Here is a 24,454-nt window from a genome sequence, read left to right as displayed (position 1 = left end):
GGATGGTTGTGGTCGCTGATCGGGGTTGGGGTGAACACACCGAGCCCGTCTGTTTACCATGTTTATTTTTTGGATGATAAAAGATACATTACTCCCTACAGTACAAAAAACACATTTGAAAATACAGGACATTTCCAGGTAGCTTGCGATTGGCCGAGAGAAACTCGCAGCGACTGCCAGTGCTGACAGGAGCACTCGTGGAGGGCAAAGTTCAGACATCTCGGCACTGCTGATGGTGACCTATCTAACAAGGGTGCAAAAAGAGTGACCCTGCAAAGGTATTGAGCAAGGAAAGGACACACTTGAATACCACGTGGAGAGAGGAACAAACTTATTCAATGTTTTTTCGTCTTTTTTGTTGCTGTTTTTCCTTGTTGAACCTTCGGCATATGATCTAATTTAAGGCATCACTACCAAAATACACTGCTTTTGCATGCATGTCTAGTTTTGTTCAACAGACACACTGAAACACACACAAAAAAAGAAAAAAAAAAAAAGAATGCATTTGAAGAGAAAGTTCAGTCAGACAAAGAAATACAGCGAACTGACAAAAGGTAGATAGATTAGATGAGAGACAGAGAACAGGCTGGCCAGTATAATCACAACAGAGATTGATGGCCTTGGTGAAAACACACACACCAGCACAAGTTGCCGCTGGACTGTCATGGGATTCGGACTCCCACACGGAGAATCAGCTTGATACAGGCAAATGAAAAACCATCAGGGAGACTGTACAAATCTTTGTATATAGATTTTTTTTTCCTCTCATCGTAAATACATAAAAAGGCAATGAAGAGATGACCAATATGAAAAAAAAACGTGTCACAGGTAATTCTATAAAAGGCCAACGTAATTTTGTTTTATTCTCGCTCTATCGACGAACTAATTTACAAGTGAATACACTGGCTATGTAAGCTCTTTTTGCTCAAGACAACCTCAATCGAAGTCACACAGGTTTGCACCTCGCAGCTGACCGGTATGCTATCTGCACTTTGAAATAGAGTCAAAGAAGGGAAAAAAATTAAAATTTATTAAATGGATTCACATACATCAATAGGATAGGGGAATATGCCTACTAATATAATTTGACATTCTACAAAAAAAATGAACGAAGAGGTGAGAGACCACATTCATGAGCATAAAAAGCATAGGACAACTGAGTGGGATGTTAAGGGAGTGGGTATGAACCCCGTGAAACCATGTTTGGCATACAAAGCAAAACATTGAGAACGTTGGAGTAAACAAAGTAAAATCTATCCCTGGGTCCACTTTAAGTTCCCTTCAGTCCTATAACCGCTGCGGTTCTACTTGGATCAAATACATACAAAGGTCTTGCTGTTTCATTGCCATCTGCTAACAAGAACATACAACCAACTGGATGACTACTTTTAAAAAATATAGTGGCAACTTCAACATGGCCACCCATCTGCCCACAAACATAGTATCGAGTGAGGGGATGAACAGTTTAAAAAGAAAAAAAAAAAAGATGTTTTTAAAAATGCACACATACACAGCTGGGGAAAACCTTAAAAAAAAATACAAAAATAAACTACACAACGATCTGCGCCATTGCTCGCCAATTTTTGGGGAAGATTTTGCAATGTTGTGTGGTGCAAGTCTCAGTCGGAGCAAAGTTCAAGCTCAATTCTCTGCAATTTTTTTTTTCTTTTGGGGGATGGAGACCACTTCCGGATGCCACAGTCCTCATCTTGGGATGAAAAGCAGTCATGTTACCAGGAGTCCCGTACCATCACGACTGTACGGACTCGGGTCTTGCTGATGCAATTTGGAGCAAAAAAGAAAGGAAAAAAATAATGTCCTCTCATTAAGGACAAGTGCTTTATTTGATTCCATACCAATTTTTTTTTTTTTTTTGCTCATCTAATCTAATGCCTCCACAAACTTGTTCCAACAATGTACATGTATGTAGTCTCTCTCTACATCCCCCAGGATTCACAAAAGATGACAAAAAAAAAAGGTAACATAGCACTCAGGTCGGCTCTCACTTTGTGAAAGATGCAAATGGTTCTCTATACTGCTAAACTACTCAAACAAGCCCCCCAAAAAGCAAACATTAAAATGGCGCAAGAGGATTTGACTGAAAAAGATAATGTGCTTCTAGGTGTATGCCGCTCTACAAATATCATGGGCCAACAGAACATGGACGAAAGAGGGTTTTATCTACAGAAACGACTCAGATTGACTTTCATCTTGGCTTAAATCAGTTGTTGTGCCTCTGTTGCTGTCGTGTCCGAGACTTGAGGAGAATGCTGTTGGGATGACATTGAGGATGAAGAGGTCTTCCTGATAAAAAGGACAGCAAGTAGGAAAAGGACAAAGGGAGAGGGATCTGGGCAACCTCACTGGTCCGTCCTTGCTTTCTTTGGACCAGTAGTCTTACTGGAAGAGCACACAAAAGTAAAATAAGTAGAGCAGTTTCAACAGTGAGTCTCAGCACCACGTCGGGCCAATTTAAGTACTTACGTATCCGGAGAGGTGCCTGGTCTTTTGGGTGCCGGTTTTGCAGAGGCGCCATCTTTGCCAGACTCTATGAAGCATAATTTGGGTTCAAACATTTTCTTGCATTGAAAAAAAGAGTTTCAGGATTGCGCTTCTCACCCTGCAGCCATCGAACTTGAGTGGCAGGACCGTAGCCCTTCTCATTTCGGGCGGCGATGCGGAAGATGATGGCTGGCTTGGTGGTGTAGTCAATGTGGGCGTTGGAGAGGCTGGAAGACTGCACCAGGCAAGAGGGGTTGGGACCACAGTACACGCGCATAAATGCTAACTGGGCTGGGGTGGAGGCCTTGGCCTCGGCCGTCTGGTTGCTCTGGATGGCCAGGTACACGGAATACTCTATGATCTTCCCCGACGTCACACTGGGAGGCTCCCAGGTCAGGTGAGCGCCATCTGGGCTCTGTGTGAGAGAACAATGACAGAAGAAGTGCTATAGTTACAGTTGCTAAGGGTGAAGCCGATGATTTCCATGAGAAGTGGGAAAACTTTAGAAAAATTTCATAGTCAAGAATGATTATTAAGATTTGGTTTTGTCATAAGGAATACAGTCTGTGCTTTATTAAAATAATCTCGAACAATTTTGGATTTGGTAAATCCCTAGTCTAAACCATTTTAACACCCCCCCCCAAAAAAAAAAAAAAAAAAAAAAAAAAAAAAAATCACTTGAAAATTTTCCAATGGAAAATTCCAGGAATTTTATAACCCTACTTCCGCTTGGGCAAAAATTCCACAGGCTAAGCTTTATTTGTAACTTTACCTTGCTGATTTTGATGGCGCACGGGGCGCCAGGGAAGCCAGGTAAACAAGTCTTAAAAGCAGATATCTCTGAGAAGGCCCCACGGCCACAAGCATTGATTCCAGCTACACGGAATTTGTACGCTGTCCCAGGCTGAAGCTCCATTTTCTTCATCTGGCCGTAGTCTGGAATGACTCCGGAGTCGTCCTAATGGATACAAGATGAACAAAAGTGAACAAGTACTTCACAAGAAACTGAAGAAAAAAAAAAAAAAAAAAAAGAGATCATGATATTTACATCTCCCTGTGAATCATCTGCTGGCACGTAGAAGTGAGTGACAACCATATTTGTCACTTTTACAATTCCGACATCAAACCACTGATTCTCTTTCTTGACAGCAGGCTTCACAGGGGTTGGCTGAGGGGCTTGCTTCTACACATAAAGCGATACACATTCAGTGAACCAACACTTCAGATTCCATTCTCCATGAGAAGTCAACAAGGCTGTTCTGCCAAACCTCACCTCGCCCTCAATGCCATTGGCTACTTCAGCTAGTGCAGCTGCTGCTTGCAGCTTCGCTGGGCTGGCCACTGACACAACCGGTGCAAATGTACTCGAAGGGGCCAGTGCTGTGTGGATAGGAAGTGGCAAAATAGGAAACATTAATCCAGTTCTTTTTGACAAAACATACAGTTTGGGGGGAGGGGTGCTCCATATCAAGTAGAGCACACAACAGAACATGACCGAATTGCTGCACAGTGTGCAGGGTTCTGCAACAATTTTTTTAAATGAGTGGATCATAGTTAGCAACATGATATTTAAATTTTGACTTGCAAGTGAATGGTGTCGCAAAACCACAGATGAAACGACCAATTAAACATGTCATGTTACATGATCATTCGACAAAAATCACGTTTCTGGTATCAAGTCAGAGAGCGCAACTTACCGCCAAGTTGTTTAGTACTGGGTTCTTACACTTTTTTTAAGCAATAGTTTTTCATGACTTTTCCAAAACCTTACCCTGGATTTCCAAGACTGAAAAATAGATTATCTTGAAAAGATTAATATTGGTCAATTCATTTTAAATACCTTTTCCAGGTTTTTCATGAATGTGTGAACCTTGTCAGTAAATGTTTGACAGTAATACTTAAAAATTCTCATTGCGGCTAAAAAGCCAACTATTCCATTGCAGCAAGTTGGGAGATGTGCCCGGGTCAGTAATTCATTTCCAATTGTTCAGTTGGATTGCACGGTTCGGAGTTCAGCGGGCCTTACTCTCAGCAGTGGTACGTGGTAGGAGGGAGGCCACTGCACTTGTTACTGCGGCAGCCATCTCGCTGTGCCCGTTGCTCTCCACAGAGGGGTCGTTAAGGCTGTCAGCAGGAGCGAGGCCTTCAGTGGGCATGCTTGTGTCTACAGCGCTTTGCTGAGTGGCAGCCTGGGCCTCCTGAAGCTGCTGCTGCTGCTGGACCAGTGCTGCAAGCTCCTGCTGTGTCAGCATGATGGGGATGGTGGTGGTTTGCTGGCCCTCTCCAGCTGCATCGCCTTCATCTACACAAAAAGAATTGGTGTCGGTAGCTATTGCACAGGCACAACATTTGTGGACTGTGGGGAAAAAAAAAAAAAAATATATATATATATATATGATAAACTTACTCATTACAGCTTGCTGGGCAGCCTGGAGGACAGCTTGGATGGCCAGGGCCTGGGCCTCTTCAGTAGCTGCTGCCTGAGCAGCGGCCTCTGCAGCCGCTGTGACAGCCAGCTCCTCGTCTGAGAGCCCCGTTACCATCAGTGTGGCCCCCTGGCCTTCAGACATGAGCTCCGATGGCAGGTTCAAGGCTGTGGCTGTGGCTACTGCATCTCCCTGACAAAAACATGTCATGAAAATGTCAAAAGTCCGCAAAACTAAAATTTACATTCGATGGTTAATTGTGTAGTTTTTAATGGTCAGAAAATATCTAATACTGATGTGATAAGATTTCAGACTCAAACTATGGTTTCTCTTTAATTCATTCTATGCCAAAAACCTTTAAATCTTTACGAAAACCCATCTCAGTCCCACAGATGTACTGATACATTTTGCAATTTTTTTTTCATAGCATCAAGTACAAGGCTTGGTGCAGCTCCACTGTAAATATCAAGAAAGGGGAAGGACTATACGATGGTGAACTAGATGTTAACAGTGCCTTTGATCACAAAATAAACTAATGAGAGGGCATGGCAGCTGTGTAGGAGGACAAGGTGGTTGAGAGACGGTGGTGAGAATGAGACCTGTTCACAGACCACTTCACCTGAGGCTTCGTCTGATGATGACGACTCCGGCCCCGAGCCTGAAGCACATTCGTCCAACTACTACTGTCCGTCAATTCCCTGTCTCCACAGAAAATCACAAATGTGGCAAGAACTACCTAACTTGAAAGCTAACTTCCACACCAATGAACAATCACGACTTTTAACCATCATTCACAATATGAACACTGGGTTGTCTCACGATCAGGCATCTGATTTGCATGAATGAAAAAGGACTGAAAAACAGCCGGGGATCTGGGTGCTACAAGCATGATCAAAGGATGATCAATTTTAACATGCAAGTTTTATAAAATTGTATTATGAATTAAATATATCTATCTCATCTAAAAATAAATGCTATTCTGTTTTCAAAATGTACACAATATGATCATTCATTATTTCGGTGCATATCTTTACCACAAATAAGAGTACAAATTCAAATTCAACTAAGTAAACTACAAGAAGTGAAACTAGATTTAATTCAGGTTTGCGCCATGGCATACAAGCGTGCTTTCATAGTGTGTAAATCATATCCATTCAAAAACGTTTTAATTCTTGTTTTTGTAAATGACTGAAACACATGAATTTGACAATTATTAACATCATGTTTCGTCATCAGTTAAAAAAAAAAAAGACATTTTTAAAAGGGTTTTGCTTCTGAACCCTTTTAAAAATGCCTCGATCAGGCTGTGCCAAGGTGGAATTTTAAAATTACACACCATCTCATCCTGCACTTTCTACTTTGGCTTCAAACAAGACCTTTCTCACTTGAAAAAAAGAGAAAACCTCATCCAGTGTCACCACTTTTTCTTCTATTATTCACATACGCCGACATTTATTAAAGCAACTGCATTTTTTTTTTTTTAACTTTTACCATTATTGAGTAAACACAAGCAGCATGTCTAACTTTCTTTGCTCTACATTGCCCAGACAATGTCACTAAAGCGCTGATTGGTGGCCTGTTAGTAATTATGAGTGTACCCCTTTAAGAGCCAGGGGGGGGGGGGTCAGGTAAACTAGAAGGAGATCTTGTGCTTCCTTGTTGGAAAAAAAAAAAGTCAAGCTGTGGTTCACTGTGCTGGATAGGTTTTCATGTGCACTGAGAATGTGCGACAAGTGTGCAGTTGCATTGGTCTGGAATTTTTATTTTTATTTTATTTTTTTTAAAATCCATGCCATTTAAAAAGACAGAATCCGGCCTATAAACCGAAAAATCACCTCTGCCTGATATTATACGTATACAGATGACAGTGGATATATAAAAAAAAAAAATGACGTGCAGCTTCGATAACTACATGAATTGTACAGAATTTATTTCAGTCATTTATTCAGTTTTTGTAAAACCACTGGACAAATTAAACGAGAAGCAAATTGGATGCTGAGCAAATCAGAAACAAATGAGTACATGTAAGCACTTGTGTAGAGTTTTCACACCTTTCCTCATCACAAGATAAATAGTTGTATTTGTATGTGTATAGATTTGTATAAGTTGCAGGTGGTACATCCTACAGCAGAAGCCCACCCACACATGTTGGAAAGAATACCCCCCCCCACTTCACATTGCAGCAATAAAATGTATCATTTTTATTAGACTATAAACCAATCTGATCAGGTGGGCCAATAATTTGCATTTTATGCTGATCGGCTCTGATGTCATAAATTGCCAAGCCGATCAATGATTGGCTCTGTAAAAAAAAAAACATTTATTCCACATCGCAGTCATCTATGATCCAGCAGCTAGTTTATTTTTTGTCTTGTGATGGAGTACTGTAACTATCTGACACCCAATTAGGCTCTTTCAAACTTGTTGGTGAAAAAACATTTGGTGATGTGGGAAATTTTTAAGTGCCTCTCAGACAGACAACATGTGATGAGTGAATCAGGTAACAAGACTAATTTAATCTCACCCAACTGTAGCATATTAGACTACTCCAATAAAATGTATTCCTAAACCAATGCATCCATCTTCTAACAACATTGGGCTTTATTATGCAAGTTTAAAAGCACCCAGATACACTTGTTACGTGATAGGAACGACATCATGAGATCGTGCAAATTTTGTCTGTGTGTGGTGTTGGGGTGGAGTCTATAAGGAATAATAAAATACGGAAAAACGTGTGATGGTGACCACCGCAAAATCCGATGCTTAGTCACAGATTGTTTGAGCTGTTTTGACCTGAGTGAAAACTTTTAACTCATGTCAGTGGTCAATCCTGGAATCCGCCGCTAGAGGTCGTTGTTTTGCCTTTTTCACTAAAATGCGAGAATACTTTTTAAGAAACTTAGAAATACCGAACACAACTACATACAGTAAATCCATCCATTTTCTTTGCCGCTTATCTTCATGAGGGTCGCTGGAGAGCTGGAGCCTGTCCCAGCTATCTTAAGACAGGAGGCGGGGTACACCCTGAACTGGTTGCCAGCCAATTGCAGGGCACATAGAGACAAACAACCAGTCGCACTCACAATTAGACTAGGGGCAATTTAGAGTGTCCAAATAATGTTGCATGTTTTTGGGATGTGGGAGGAAACCCAAGCAGGCACGGGGAGAACATGCAAACTCCACAGACGGGTCCAGGATGGAACCCGGCACCTTAGAACTGTCTACAGCTGCTTCACCATGCCACCCTAAATACAGTAAATGAACAAATCATTTAAATCAACAGTACTCGTTTTTTTTAACCTGCTGACTGGTGATCGGCCCCAAAAATCCTGATTATGTAAAGCTTAATTTTTATGGTAATTACTTTTTAAAATTTAAAAGAGGTTCATTAAGTAGTGTTTGGGGTTCTCATCCCTGGTCGTCTGCTGACGGGGAACAAATAAAGAAATTCATGGCAGTCTTGGGCATTCCCACAAACTTGGACTCTGACCATGCAGCACATTTCCTGGAGCTGTTCCTTACAAAGGAGCTGCTTCAATATGTTGTGAATTAAACAAACCACTTTGCTGTGTATTTTCTTGAACCACAAAGCAGCAGTGCGACACATCAGAGGAAATGTGTGTAAGCCGCTCACAGTCAATTAGGTCAAAATTTTTTGGACTCTATTGCAAGATTCTTAAAATAAATAATCAATTATCACCATGTACTGGTCTTTTAAACAATCGTATGCCACACTATATTCTGACAATACTTTGGCAAAGAACTGCTAACAAATTATATGGCAGTTCCTACATTTTTTACACAAATTCATCACATGGTGCTTCTGATAGAATGCTTAGAGCCAAACCAGTGCTTAACTACTTGAAGACATTGTAAGACATCATAAGACATCAAGACATTGTATCAGCCTGAAGAAAACAAATGCATTGATAAAGAAATGAAGTAGGAGGACACCTGTCCTACAGAATATACATCACACAAAACCCCACCAAATACAGAATAAAATCCTACTTCTTATGGACACGGCTATTATGAACAATTTTTATAATTCGGTTGACCTCTTTGAGCAACTATTGAATTAACATTTCGGGGATGTTGAAGAATAGTGGGGAACCTCAGCCCATAAAACTGGCAAAAAAATAAATAAATAAATAAATAAAAAATAATTTAAAAAAAAAAAAAACTTTGGGGGCAGAGGGAAAGGTTTCCAGTCATAGCAAGTTCAAGATTCCATGCCACATGGAAAATGGTAATCTGCCACTACTACATTATAATGCAGAGAGTGGACGTGTGTGGGGAGGGGGAGACACAGAACCCATTTTCAAGACGTAGTATGTCATGGAGTACAACATGCACATCAATGGAGTGGGTAAACTTAAATCAGAAGATTGTTCAGTTTCTATTCATTCAAAAGGTCACTAAACTAGCTGAAGAGGTCTGGCCCATATTTTTCATATTAGCATGTTCAATGCCTATGTCCTATCTAGAATTAAACAAAATCAATCTCTAGCCCTCCTGCAGTTTATAATAGACATAAAAAAGTCCTGGACCACAAGTTGACATGAGGGTGACAATTTACAACACCAAAGTTAGTAAAGTTACAATACTGACACTTCAAGTGGGCTTAAAGAGCTGAGCAAGCACGCACTTGAATATCTCAAGCCTATGACCAAGAAAAGACCAGAGAAAATGACAGGCCTGCCTGCGCCAAGGAAAGCACACCGAAACAAATATGCGATGTCTCTACTGGAGAGATGAAAGTGGACTTTCATGAAAAATCCTTAAAGTACAAATGCGAGCACTAGGGGGGTCTGGGGGCATGCCCCCCCTTGAAATTTTTGAAAAAAATAGATGGCTGTGGTGCATTCTGTGAACAAAATTCAGACAAAAATTGAAAGAAAAATTTCCAAGTCCTGACCCCCCAAAACAATCGGGCAGAAGTTCGTTCCCTAAGGGCCAAGCACAGATTTTTTTTCCCCCCATCCCCCTATCATTGGATAGCACAAAATCACATTTGTCATTAAAATATGCCATCTTATCTCAAGACAAATGAATTAAGTTAATTAATCAGTAAAAAGACATCTAAAAGTGTCCTTTTTCCCCCAAATTATACATATTATATAGAATACACACGAAAATATATCCTAGAATTTCTACACCGTACAGCAAAACATGTTTAAGAAGCTGAGCTGTAGTAATTACTATTAACGTTTAAGTCTCAAACTGATACACTCGACCACATTGCTCTCACTATCTTAGATATAGATCTACTAATACTAATAGTATAATATGAGTTGCCTTTTAATATTTTGAGATATATATATATATATATATATATATATATATATAGGAATGCCGTAAACTGGTAGCAAAGTCATTCGTATACATACACACAGTCACTCACATTTCAAAAATGTACCGGTGTGGTCAGTCATGCTCGCAGATAAAGTTGCGGGTGTGATTAGGGATGGCCTTAAAATAACTTACTGGATTAATATAACTGTAAATTAAAAATAAAATAAGCAAATGCATAACTAAAATAGAAAACTAAAATTTTAAATTCAGAAATGATCATTTCCAATTTCAACTGATATTAGTAGAACATGATCTACCATATATAAAATTTTTCATCAATAAAAACTTTTGATTGACACACTTTATCTGAAGAAAATAAACACGAAGGTTCAATACTCGCAATGTAACGAAAATGCTGAAAGTTTACTTACAAGGGAGCGATACATTGGAACATTCCTGTCGGCAATTATGACGTATTGTTGGGGGTGGGGGGCACGCACCACGGGACAGCTATAAATAGGAGGCCGGCTTGCTAGAGCGCCTTTATGTGCATGCGCTCGACTTATTAGCCACACCTGAATCAAGCGACGAGGTGGATGATAATCTAATGTTGTTGTTTTGGTTTTTTTTTTTTTTACACCGTCACACTGCCTCGCGATCGACGCAATGAGCACCCCTGGTGTAACTGAATTTCCTTTGACATGGCTCTCGATAGTGATGAGTTTCGACATAAATGCGCTCGCAGTACGTGAAGCAGTTCCGAACATGCGCTTTTGTACATGCTCCGTACATGCTCAATACGGTTAACTTGCATTTCCTGTTTCCGGATGAATACTGATTGGAGCAGGGTTGTTTGGTTAACAACGTTTATGAAATAAACACGTACATTAATGTCAAGACCACACAAAATAAGAGACGTCTTGAGAGAATGCGAGGGGAGGGGCGTTACTGTTACTAGTGTTAGTGCCTCAATGGGTCTTGAGAGAATGCGAGGGGAGGGGCCTTACTGTTACTAGTATTAGTGCCTCAACGTGGCTACGCTTGTGAAAGCAAAACAACGAACTCAAACGCATGTTCGTCCAATGTTGTCAACAAATATCCGGATTAATTTTAGGCAATTTTTCCCCAATTTTCCAGAGCAATTTTCATGAAAATTTAAAAATCCGGAATTCCGGAGGATTTTCATCACTGCTACTGTCTTGTACCATTGCACAAAGGGGACTGTTTCCACATCTACCACACAAAACAGAATTATTGATCAAAGTATTTGTAAATATGGAGATACACGCACTACTGTACGTAGTTCAAAGTTATAACTGTAAATAGTTTTCATAAGTTACACCAATAAAATCATTTTGCTGGTCGCACAGATACAGTGCACTTATTCCAAAGTTCATGCCTCATCAATTATTAAATGGGTGAGTTATAGTTGTAAATGAACTCTTCCAATCAACTATCCTTTTTTGTTTTGTATAGCAGAAAAACTATTTAGATACTTGAGCTGTCAAAAAAGAAAAAATATTAGCAACAAAGTCAAAGTTAAATGTCAAATGTATCTTTTCACAAAAAGTGGATTTTTTCTTGGGCACTGGTGTTTTCATTAAATGTATCCAAGTTCTATTCCTGTTTACTAAAGAAAAGTAAAAGTTAGAAATTTACATTTTCTGCAGGAAAGCACAGTTTAATCTTTCTTTTAGTAGATGCCAAGTTTATATAGCACTAGAACAATTTTCTTGGAGGGGGGGAACAATGTCAAAAACACCACTGAGCTTTAGGACAGATGAGCCACCAGTCCAGGTATAAAATAATCCTGTTGGGTTTTCTTTAAATCCACCAGAAGAGAAGGATTAGATCTTCAACTCACACCAGTAATAAGTGTAGTTCATGTAGTTTTGTGTATTGCCTTTGTATGTGTTGCTGCTTCAGTTGTGTTCAAGTAGTAGTTGTTTGAAGGTTTCAAACTGCAACATCCATGCTAATTTCCATCAGCCTATCAAATTGGAGTTTTGCTTCATATTACCATTAAGATAGTGAAGGCTTTGGATAATGGTTAAAGCTCAAGTGTCGTCAAACTGATGATTTTTGGTATATTATTAATGAAAAACCCACAGCCAATATGATCCCATGTGTTTTTTCACCACAAAACATGATTTTGACATATACAACTTTTTGTAACTCCCGCCATGAAAATCCTCTCAGGAATTGACCCCTCCGTGGATATTGCGCAATCCGCGTCACTGACCAATCAGAGGAGAGAAATCTGCATAGACCAAAGCCCGTTTTTGCTCCCGCCATTTTCTCTGAGAACATTGCATGATCCAGTATAGGTTTTGTTAGCGTTTTATCGCGTATTTGGGTTCTTTAACAAAAAATATGGTTAAGAGGTGTAGTCACGGACGTTGTAATAGTGACGACAGGTATCCTGAAAGGCTAGTTGGTGGAGTTCGATTCGTACCCTTTCCAAAACCGAAGACCCAGTACGAAAAATGCCTTCGATGGATCAAACATTGTGGAAGACCGCATCACCAACTAAATCCATCTAATACCAACTGGAACACAAATGTTTGCACGAAGGTATGCCCTACATTTGATTTTCAATACGTCTCGTACAAATGAATTCGAAGTTCTTCGCTAGCATAACACTGCTGCGTTTGAATGATTGACACACTTATTCTTTGTTGAGCGATATTTAGCGATGATCGGACTGCACAAACGTATTGATTTCTTGCTGGCTCGCGACCGAAGCTTAACCAGACTGTGTTTGCACGAAGATATGCCCTAAATTAGATTTTTAATCCACGTCTCGTATAAATGAATGAGACGTTCTCCGCTAGCATAAAACTGCTACGTGTGAACGATTGACACACTTATTCTTTGTTGAGCGATATTTGGCGATGATCGGACTGTACAAACGTATTGATTTCTTGCTGGCTCGCGGCCAGAAGCTTAACCAGACTGTGTTTGCATGAAGATATGCCCTAAATTTGATTTTTAATCCACGTCTCGTATAAATGAATGAGACGTTCTCCGCTCGCATAACATTGCTACATGTGAATGAAATCAGAAGCATGGCGTCTCTCTCAGTTAAGAAATGTATTTTATTTAGAATCTATAATATATCGTTGATTTGAATGAAATCAAAAGCATGGAGTCTGTCTCAGTTCAGAATGTATTGTATTGTATTTGCCATTTTTACTGTTTGTCTTACGTCAGCTCACGTGGCGTGACGTCACTTCAGGGGGCATGGTTAAGTGCCCTGTATGGAGGGGTCAATTTGTTGTCGAGAAGAAGCAGGAAGTGACGTAAAGGACATTGGCGCCCCCTCGTGGACTCGTTTGTTTCCATTAGTTTTACCGCCGCGAAGGTTGCTCGTTGTTCCTTTGTGTTAGCCAAAATGCCGGCTCATTGCATTGCTGGACATTGCTTGAACATTCGGGAGAATGGAATTACCCTTCATAAGTTTGAAAGAGACCCTGTTTGTTGTGAAAAATGGATTGCACGGGTGGAAAGGATGAGAGCTTTGTGGGTTCCAAATAACAGGTAGGTGTGTATAGAGCTACTAAAAAAAAAAAAAAATAGTTTGGGGCGGACTACGTGATCGGTCTCTCTCATAACGTAGCAAAAGATCCGCGTATGAAACGTGTCAATGTGCGCGTCGCCCAGCCAACAATGTCTCACTCAGCCTGCAACATAGCACGGCTCCACCCCCTCCTTATATAGCACAGCGGGCCGAAACTCAGCCGCACCGGCTGAGGCGCTGCGTTCGGCGGACACATCTTCCGCGAAGGCTGCGCGTCGGACTTTGCGACGGGGGCGGCTCTGAAGAACCCAGCCGAGGATGCGTTACTCAGTCGCGTGCGAGCATGAACACAAAGCGACACCACTCGACTCCGTCATAAGCCACACCGGTCGGCTGCGATGAGCCGCAATGGCTCATCTCCGCCGCGGAAGTGGATCGGACAGGATGTGGTTTGGCCGTGATGGCATATCATCTGAATATGGCTCGAAACAATAGTGTAATATTGCCCTGAGGGCTCGAAACAATAGTGTAATATTGCCCCGGTAACTTCACTCGGTGTGTAGTGTTGTCCTTTTTGAAAAGAACTTCCGTGTCAGAAGGGGCGTTGGAAAAAGCTGAATATCTCTGTTGTTTGGCTTCCATAGTAGCAGGCACTGCGCGTTTTCAACGGCGGAAGTGACGATGACGTCAAGGACAGATGACGCGACTAATATGGCGACCAGATGTCGAGGGACACTCAATTGCGCAACTTTGATCATGGATTACGCACTCTCCGCTCACTTTTTTTCTTTTCGTATAGACATTGAAGTGAATACTGTTATATGTATTTTAACAATATCTATTTTAGAATGTTTATAGGGATGTCACCCGCACATTAAGTACACATTTTCAGCTTTTTTGTGTGCTTTAGTTTTGGTTAACTGTGACAAGAACTAAAAAATAGCTCATATTGCCTTTTATGTGGAAAACTGCTAACAGGCCCTTGCTTTGTTTCCTAAGTGATGGGCTACGACCGTCTTCACAAAAAAAAAAGTCTGTTATAATTAGTTTCAATATGTTCTAAGTGGGTGGGAGTGGTGAAACTCTGAATATATTTTCATATGCTTTACAGTGCAATTTTTTTACCCATCATGGGTGGGTCTGGAACTTTCCATTGCAATAAACTGTTCTCTATAGATCAGGAAGTTATGATAACTCTCACACACAATAAAAAAAAAAAATCTCTGGACTTCAGACAGTAGCACAGCACAAGTGTAATGACATGATATAGTTTACTTCTGCCTGAGTTTCCATTGGAGTTGCTTCCTCTGCAGGTACAGCTTCTGCTGATGCAGTTTCATCAGTCTGCATGGGCTCTTCTGTGGTGGCTTCTGCGCTCCCCCCCTCTGTGATTGACGAGATCGACTGGAGGCAATTGGAAACAATCTAAATGAATTCACCTTCTTGACAGTCTGCCTGAGATGGTTGCATTTGTGCCAGAGTTATTCTTACAGGTACGGATGGTCCAGGGACAGGTGTGGATTGAGTGACAGTAGTGATAGCCCTCCCCTGGGTGGTGGTAACAACTGCTGCAGTGGAAGAGGCCTCTTCAGTGCTGCTGGTGCCTTCAGTTACATCATCTGTCTGCTGAGCTGCTGATAGATGCCAAAAAGTTACATTTTCAGTCGAGATAAGAAAATAATGTGAAGAATATCTTCATTCCTCCAACTGGGAGCCAAAAACTGATGAAAAAAAAACAAAACATTAAAATGGTGAAAAAGATGCTGACACAATCTTAGTACCTGTGCCCTCTCCGGCTTCAAGATTGCTGGTGGCAGTGGTGGCTGTGTTGGTGGTCCCAGTTTCGTGTGTTTCGCAAGGTGGGTTGGAGCAAACTCTTTGAACGGCACCAGTTGCTGAGCTGGTCTGGTCCCCTCCCATGTTGGAGGTGGCTGTTGATGGCGTGTTAGTTGTCCCTGTCTCGTGCGTTTCACAAGGTGGGTTTGAGCAAACCCTTTGCACCGTGCTAGTTTGGCCTTCACTCATGTTGGAGGATGCTTGCGTGGATGTGTTGGTGGTACCGGTCACATGAGTCTCACAGGGAGGATTGGAGCACACCTGCTGGACTCTTCCCATGCTAGCTGATGCTGTGGTTGCCGTGTTGGTTGTCCCCGTTTCATGGGTCTCACATGGCGGGTTGGAGCACACACGCAGAGCGGGCATATTTGAAGATGCCATCGTAGCTGTGTTGGTGGTTCCCGTTTCGTGAGTCTCGCAAGGAGGGTTTGAACAGACCTGTTCTGCTCCAATTATAGCAGAGGACATTGTGGCTGTGGTGGTGGTTCCAGTTTCATGGGTTTCACAGGGTGGATTGGAGCAAACTTGCCCTGCGCCAATGTTGGCAGACGATGTCGTGGCTGTATTAGTAGTTCCTGTATCGTGTGTCTCACACGGCGGGTTAGAGCAGACTAAAGTTACAGTCCCAGACCCATCTCCAGCAGCTCCAGCTTCAGAGGAGCTAGGCTGCTCAGAGGTGGGTGAAGCCAGGATTGACACTGGAAGATCCTGAACTGGTTGTGCTTCTACACCACTGGGAGTTGTGATCAGAGTGACCTGGGTGGGCTGGTTCTGGGGTGGGGGAAGCAAAGAAGAAGCATTTTTTTAAAGAAAATTGGAGCCCACTTGTGTATACATAAATTAAACAAACTGAGCATTTAGGGTCAGCATTTTCTGAAATCATTATCAGCAGAGATAACTGTAGCCAATTGTATTGTACAACAATTTAACTTAGCTCCCCTCTGGAACTAGTGAGAAACAGCAGCATCACCTGCACTGTGATGCTGGACGAGGGCAATGTGTTTGCAGACGTTAGGGTGGTCTGGGCAGCAGATACAGTTATTGCAGGCGAACTGATGACCTGACTCGACAGGGTAGCAATGGTCCCCAATGTGGTGATGGGAGTAACCAGAGATGCGTTAGCAGTGTCCACAGTGCCACCTGCCAGGCTTGTGGAGACTGTACCAGTGACTGTGCCAAGAGAGGTGACACCTAAAAAAAAAAAAAAGACAAAAGAAAGCATGATTTCTGAAGTGGCTTTATCAAAAAATTAAGAAATGACTTTAGTTATTTTCATACCAGTTGTTCCCTTGACAACCAGGGTTGTGACAGTGGGTTTAACAGCAGATACTGTCACTGGCGTAACAAGTCGTACACCACCAACTGTGCTCATGGGTACAGTCCGCAAAATAGTCCCTGGCTGCCCTGGGGCACCCTTCAAAACAACCTACAGACAGAAGCTTTCTGGTTACTCTTATTATACATAAACCGTACATGGTCCAAAGCAAAACAAAATTCCAGTCAACGTTGTCTCATCTTGATGTGTGTACCTGTGTCAATCCCTGCTGGCCAGCTGCAGTTCCAAGCTTGGGCACTGCAGTGATAATTTTGCCAGGCGTTCCAGCGGTCATCACCTTGGTTGTAAGGATTGTAATGGGTGTTTTCATTCCTGTGCTACTTGTCACACCTACAAGACCAACAACAAAAATGCATTACATAAAACTCCAAGACATGTTGATTGCATTCACTTCAAACTTTAATAACTTTTCAGCTGTAAATACTTTTATAAGTCTTTGCCAAATTGTGTCTGTCAATATGCATCTCCAAATAACGACATTAAACTGATAGACATTTTAAAAGAAGGAACATCACAGGGTTACAACTATATGGTAAGCAAAGAACTGAAAAAAGTAAAATAAGCCTGGTACCCACGCATAAAATTTTATCGGGTTGTTTAAGTGCCTAAAAGTTCTGAGGAGCCGGGTTCAAATCTCAGCCTTGCCTGTGTGGAGTTTGCATGTTCTCCCCATGCCTGTGTGGGTTTTCTGGGGTGTTCTCTGGTTTCCTAACACATTCCAAAAACATATGTGGTTTGTTGATTGAAGAACCTAAATTGGCTGCAGGTATGATTGTGAATGCGAATGGCTGTTTGTTTGCATGTGCCCTGCGATTGACTGGCAACCAGAGTCAGTTCGGATAGACTCCAGCTCACCTAAAACCTTAGTGAAGATAAGCGGTACAGAAAATGGATGGATATTTCAACTGTTTTTAGATGAGACTAGCATAACCAACTTCAGTGTTGTGCACTTAATTGTATACATTCTGGTCTTGGTGTAACTGACTGCAAAAAAAGTTAAATAATTCAGACCTGTTGCTCCAGGTTGGGTCATGATGGCCGACATTGGGATGGTTTTAATAATGGTGGGGCCTTGTTTAGCGGCATTTGAAGAGACGCCACTGATGTTAAGGATTGTAGGCTTGTTCCCGGCACCTCCAGCCTGGGAGGTGGTGATGATCGTTGCAGGTTTTCCATCTGCAGAGGTCACCAGCTTCAGAATAGTGCCGGCTGGCAGGGGACCCTTTGTCTGAAGAACAAAAGGGAAGATTTTATGCAAATTTTCTAGAGAAACTGTTATGAGGGCTTCTTTGCACGACATATAATTTACCTGAATTATTTGGGTGAGAGGGTTAGTGGAAGCCTGACCCGTGACAGCTGATGTCTGCACTGGTTTGGTTTGAACCACAGACATCATCTTGCCAAGGTTTGATATCTGGTGAAGAGAGAAAAGGAGAAATTAGTCGATCGTAACTAATTGTCACAACGATAAATTAAGGGAAATGTGTTTTTCCTCCCTCAATGCACACAGAACATTTTTTTTATAAGAAAAGGCAAAATGTACTTATATTTTTCTCTGTAAAACAGTATTTTGAAAGCAAAGGATGATCCACAAAATAATAATAATAATAATGTTCTAAGGGATATTTTGTCAAGAGATAGGCAATTCAGAAGTAAATAATTGGAAAAGGAAAATTTCTTATGTTTGTAGATACAACATTAGTTAATTCTTTTCTTTTTAAATTATTACTTGTACCCATTCACAGTTGTGAAGAATCAGATTTTCTTACCAGAGTGCCACCACTGCCCATGGTGAGGGGACTCTTAACCAAGGCAATGGTCTTGGTAACGCCTCCCATCACAGTGGTTACCACCTGGGCCTGCTGAGCCACAGTCACTGCGCCAGACTTGTGCACAGTGATGATGGGCCTCGTAGTAGTGGTGGGCGAGGACGTGCCTGCAGTACCCACCTGCGCTGCAGCAGTTTTCAACATGCGTGTGGCAGGGTTACTGACCTGTATGCACAAAAATATTTGAATACCTTGCTCAAGACAAGTAGAGGTTCAGGACCCCCCCCACACGTACCATGACTGGGGAAGCGACTTTCACTGTGGTTGTGCCAGGGGAAACAGCTACTGTTTTGAGAATTGTGGCACCTGCAGGAACATTGAGGACTGTTCCAGCAGAGGATGGTGGAATCTTCTGTGTTGCTGCAGCTGCGGCAGCTAATGCTGCCATTCCACTCATCTGAGGGCTACTACCAATCGGCTGGAATCAGAGGAAAATGAACAAAATTGCTAGTTTGTCCCTGTGATTGTCATCAACTCAATATGTTCATCATCAATCACGTGTTCTTACCGAGCCTTGTGTAGCCTGGGCAGGCACAACCATTCTGACACCAGGAGGAAGGGACGTCACAGTTACAGGAGATTTCCCAGGCTGGCTTGGGCGTACTGTGACAACAGATGCACCTGTGGCAGATTGCTGAGTAGCAACCTTCAACACAGCTGTAAAAATTGATCAAGGTGTAATAAGTCTTTATGAACAAAACAACAATTGAGCTTGTCTTTGAATGTAGAATAAAATAAGCATCGATTGTACCAGCTTGTGAAAGAGTCTGTGGTGAAGGGGCTGCAGCAGCCGGAGCGGGACTCTTAGGAGAGTTCACGGGTTGAGAGGGGATTGAACTCATGGCTGGCGAGGCTACAGCTGGAGTTGCAGGGATGTCATATTTCTGCAGCTGCAACAAGTATGTGTCTGCAGTGGAAACTGCACCCCAGCTCACTTCTAGAGAGTTGGTATTGGCACGGACCAACTGCACTCGAGCAGGGGCATGTGGCCTCTCTAGTAAGAGGGGGGGGGGGACGATCACCCTCAACACTTAGACTGATTGCAGGATTATGAAAATAAGAAAACTGAAAACACACATACCGGTTTCAAGGTACCAGAGGTCTTTACAACAGACTTGGTTGTTCCATGCTTTACGGTATCCATCACGACCACTCCAAACATACAGTCTGGAATTGATAGACACAGCACAATGCCCAGCACGGGCCCGGGGAATGTTGTCTTCAAGGGTGTCCATCAACACTGTCTCCCAGCACATGGTATCTAAAGAAAACAATTAAAAATAAATAAAATAAACAATTATACATCCAATTTCCATTTTTTTTAATATATATAGAAAATGTAAATGCAGACCTACCGAGATTTAAACAGGCTAGGGTATTTGTGCATTTCCACTCTTTCTCATGTGTGGCCACTTTGACATCATCCATTACTAAGGGAACCCATCCGCCAAAAACATACATCCTGTACATTAAATACAATCACTATGAGATGTCTGACAACATCGCATGACAGCCAAACAATACTAAATCAACAGAAACCACAACGTGTGCGGTCGGAAGGAACAGTAGTTGTCTCACTTATTTGTGATGGTAGTGGCAGAATGTAGACTCCGAGGAAGTGGTGCTGTGCCGCTCACTGATGGTTTGTTCCATGTTAAGGTATCTAGACATAATGGAAAAGTAGTTAAATCTAACAAAAACATTTTAACAAATTTAAAAAAAAAAAAAATAATCACCCAAAAGGGCTGCTATCTACTGTCCAAGTATATTTTTCATTTCAAGAACAGGTTATATACCTACCAATGTCAAGAGTCCACAAATCTCCAAGACGACATCCACTCATTCCCCCATAAATTATCAGTCGAGATTTTCTACTTGTCTTTTCTGTGTAAACCACTGCAGTGTGGCTTTCACGAGGAGGAGGCAGGACTCCATACGTGATTGGAATATCCCATGCAACAACGCTGGACCCGGCACGAAGCTCGAGTATGTACAAATCATTCAGGTATCTAAGGAAAATTACCCCTACATTAATCATGGTAATTTTAAACATGAACAAACAATAACAAACACACTGCTAACACTACCTCGGAATGTTGTTTTTCGGGTCCTCACTGTCATTGGCAAGTCCGCCAAACAAGTAACATTTGTTTCCCACCAAGGAAAAACTGTGACCAAGACGTGGACAGGGAGGGGGCCCGTTTTTGGGATTTTTTGCTTTTAACTTTTTCCATTCCCATCGGCTGGCCTAAAACAGAGATCAAGGTCAAAATTGCATTGACGGCAAGCAGTTGATTTCAACTCAATTGCAAGTCTCTAAACTGTATAAAAGCCATTGAATAACACTGTTTAGAATCACAACAACAGCCATTGAACAACCCCCCCCCAAACAAAGTTCTTTAGGTGCTCCTACCAAGGTTGCCAATTCAAGTAGTTCTGTGGCATTGATTTACAAAAATTAAGGCCTTTTCACATAGCACTGAGCAAAGCGCAGCATGCTGTCGACAAACCCATTCATTGTGTACATGCTACAATGCCATGATGATGGAACGCCATGACGTGTCGTAATTCACAAGGTGGCTATTTGCCGTAACACTTCGTTGAGAACGGTGTTGCGTTGGTGTCAGAAGGCTGCTCCAATAGGAGAGGCTGGTGGAATGATTTCAGAGTGCTAACAGCAATCATCCTTGTTTCTTCCTGGTTGGAAGCTACAAAAGGACCTTCAAATATGGACAAGTTTATATCGGCAAGCTGTTGTCTTTGCGCACCGTTATTAGGAACCAAGAAAACCAAGCGCCATGTGAAAAGGCGTTTTGTCAGTATCAGTCATTGATTCAACTTTGTTGCCCAGCAAGGTAGAAAGGGAGCTAAATAGAAGATGAAATGTATCCCTTAAGTTTTGAAAGACATGAATGTCAAACAAAAAAACATTGAGAAATATATTTTTAAAGTTGTAAAATGTGTCCATATATTTATTAAATGGGTACATTGATGGGAAAACTTACCTGTAATTCATAAAGATCATTGCTGTACTTTCCATATTCCACCATACCACCAAATACCAGCAATCTTGTGCCATCACAGACAAACCCATAGGCAGCACATCCTGGTGGAATGTCACCACGGACAGCAGGGATAAACCACTGGTTTGTTGCTAGAAATGCAAAAATCAATTACATTACATAACTGCATTATTACTTATTATATAATATATTATTATTATATTATATATATATAATTTATGATTATTATAATTATTACTGCATAAATTTCTGTCACTGAGACTATGATCATACAAATCCCAATATTTTAATTAAAAAAGTTCCATGAATACCCCCCCACAAAAAAAAAAAAAAAACTCTACATAACCAAGGAAGTGCCAAACATGTTTCAACAACTGTTACTCATTTTTCTGCAAGAACGCGAAACCTAGAACCATCCATTTTATTTTAGCCCGCCTTTTTTTTTCATAAAGTGTGGACTTTTGCCCACTAGAGGGACATAAAGTGCACACATTTGAATCTGGGCCTGCTGGGGCCTGTACTAATGTGTATCCAGCTGTACATAATTTACCCTTTAAGAAAGTTTTCGTGCTTCCTACACGTACATTAATAATGATGAATATGTTAAAAGGTATTATTCACACTGTGACATGATGTTCAAGGTGTATAGTTTGAAAGACAAATTCAAATTTACCAGTATTGTAGACATGTAATTCGTCCACTATCCCTTCATTTCCACCGCCAAACACAACCATCAGTTCCTTTATCGCCACGGCTCTGTGTCCATGTCTGGGCCGGGGAACAGGACCCGACCATCCGAGGACCCGTTTCCACCGCGGTTGCAGAACCGACGCCGAGGTCCCAGTCACCGCGGAGCCAGGGACAGACATGACTTCTGTCAAAGTAAACAAAACAAAAAAAAAAAAAACCAAAAAAAAAAAAAAACAGAAAATTGTGAATGCTGAGGCACCGACTATACATCAATTTTTCTGAACAAAAAAAAAAACTAAGCAACTTTTCACAGTGGCTAAGTTATCATTGGGTGCGCCTAAGTCTAGCGTTGTCGTAAACTCTTCCCAAAAACTGATCCCAAATGACAGCATCTGACCACTTCCACAGATTAATATTTTGTTCGACAGCAACACTGTAGATATTGATCAATAACGTCATTTATCCGCGGTTGTCTCTAACCATTGAAATCAACCCATGGAAGTCGCCATCTTGTAGCCAAACAAACCACCGCTAACCTTATTGCCAGTCTGAAAAATGGCGGAAGCGAATGAAAGCTAAAAAGACGCGACCATTGACTACTTTAAGAAACAAACCCAACAAATTGCAATCAACTGCAACAAATGATAGACGACCACATGTAGGTACATATAGCTATACAACTCGCATGTAAAGCACGGATAAAACTCACGCGCAGAAGTCGGCTTTTTTCATGCCTGTGTGGGAGTCGCCATATTGTAGCTGGATAACTTAGCATTATATGGAGCGCTTCCGACGCATTTACTAAGAACGCAACATAACATTCAAGTCCAAACAACACAAAGATTAGCGAAAACCAAGTGTATTGATCCACACATTAGTCTACATTGTCCAGTAAAACACAAACCACATATTTTCGGAAGAAGTTCGCTCGCAATAGCGGCTAGCGGCTCAAATCTAATGGGTTAGCTTGATTGGCTAGCATCTGTCAAAGCGTCACAGTTTCTTAATTAAATGCAAAGTCTTTTCCCGCTATTTTGATATGCAGGCATTACCTTAAATAAATAAAGCTGCAACACCAATCTCTTAATGTAGCTACGGCCAGTCGAAGTGCATAAACAGATTGTTATTATGCTTCACGCCGTCAGTGGAAGCAGCCATGTTTTCACGATCGGCCTACTTGCACGGCTCCCACAAGAAAAATGGCCGGGCGGTTTGTCACAACAAAACACTCTTAACGTAAAACCGCCAATTCATTGCAATATTTACCTACCTAATTCGATGCAGTATCTGGAAAAGCACTGACGGGTGGTCTAATCTTGCTGTAATAATCCCGATTCATTCGATTTGCGAAGAAATATTTCCTCTCATGCCTGCCTGGAAGCTGCCATCTTCTTGACAACCAGAGGCGGAGGAAAATGGAGACGGTTGGCGTCACCCAAAGCAAACATGGCAACTGAGAACAACTCGGAGACGATGTTGGCTACGAATAGGCAAACTCTTTATATTTACCCTCACCAATCCGGCAAGGATGACATGAGTGAAGAGGACATTTAACAATGATTCGAAATAAATATTATGATAATGCTTAACAACGGACACGTCATGGCAACACGTTTCTATAATACTCCGAGGTTTATTGTCCCTTACTAAAGATGGCGACATCCGTTTAGAAAAAAATATTTTTATTTAACTGTTATGATGAATTATTTTTTTTACACACAACCGTAAAAGAATTCACATGCGCGTCAAATGAAAAAAACTATTTTTTTTGGTCATAAATATAAAGATTTCGCTCGATTATTTGAAAAAGTTTCCACGCCCATATTCACTGCAGTAACGGTTACGCCCTCCAGGGGTGTTGTACTGTAAATTTTCATTCACATTAGCGTAAAAGTCCTGTATACATATAATCAAATTCCTATGCATTCAACTGTCTGAAAATGCGTTAATCAACAACAACAACTATGTTAGAGTTATAGATTTTGATATTTATTAAT

At 41.4% G+C, this 24,454-nt stretch overlaps 1 protein-coding gene across 1 annotated transcript; it reads right to left on the bottom strand.

The window, feature by feature from the left end:
• Positions 1-1,009: 1,009 nt before the first annotated feature.
• Positions 1,010-24,106, bottom strand: hcfc1a (host cell factor C1a). The gene is made up of 28 exons (XM_061832094.1): positions 23,728-24,106; positions 22,441-22,641; positions 21,750-21,898; positions 20,832-20,992; positions 20,545-20,753; positions 20,323-20,407; positions 20,100-20,206; positions 19,826-20,005; positions 19,496-19,738; positions 19,253-19,401; positions 18,980-19,162; positions 18,685-18,909; positions 18,225-18,329; positions 17,927-18,143; positions 17,109-17,245; positions 16,858-17,005; positions 16,550-16,770; positions 15,525-16,350; positions 15,235-15,377; positions 15,019-15,147; positions 4,910-5,120; positions 4,529-4,804; positions 3,776-3,882; positions 3,551-3,685; positions 3,275-3,460; positions 2,620-2,917; positions 2,485-2,548; positions 1,010-2,400 (listed from the first exon to the last, which is right to left on the bottom strand). Exons 2-28 carry the CDS (start codon positions 22,634-22,636, stop codon positions 2,361-2,363), a joined length of 5,130 nt encoding a protein of 1,709 aa, XP_061688078.1. The 5' UTR covers positions 22,637-22,641; positions 23,728-24,106; the 3' UTR covers positions 1,010-2,360.
• Positions 24,107-24,454: the final 348 nt, after the last annotated feature.

Source organism: Syngnathoides biaculeatus, chromosome 10 (genome assembly GCF_019802595.1).
Source record: "Syngnathoides biaculeatus isolate LvHL_M chromosome 10, ASM1980259v1, whole genome shotgun sequence".
NCBI classification, from domain to species: Eukaryota; Metazoa; Chordata; class Actinopteri; order Syngnathiformes; family Syngnathidae; genus Syngnathoides; species Syngnathoides biaculeatus.
This window is presented reverse-complemented; position numbering and strand designations above follow the sequence as displayed.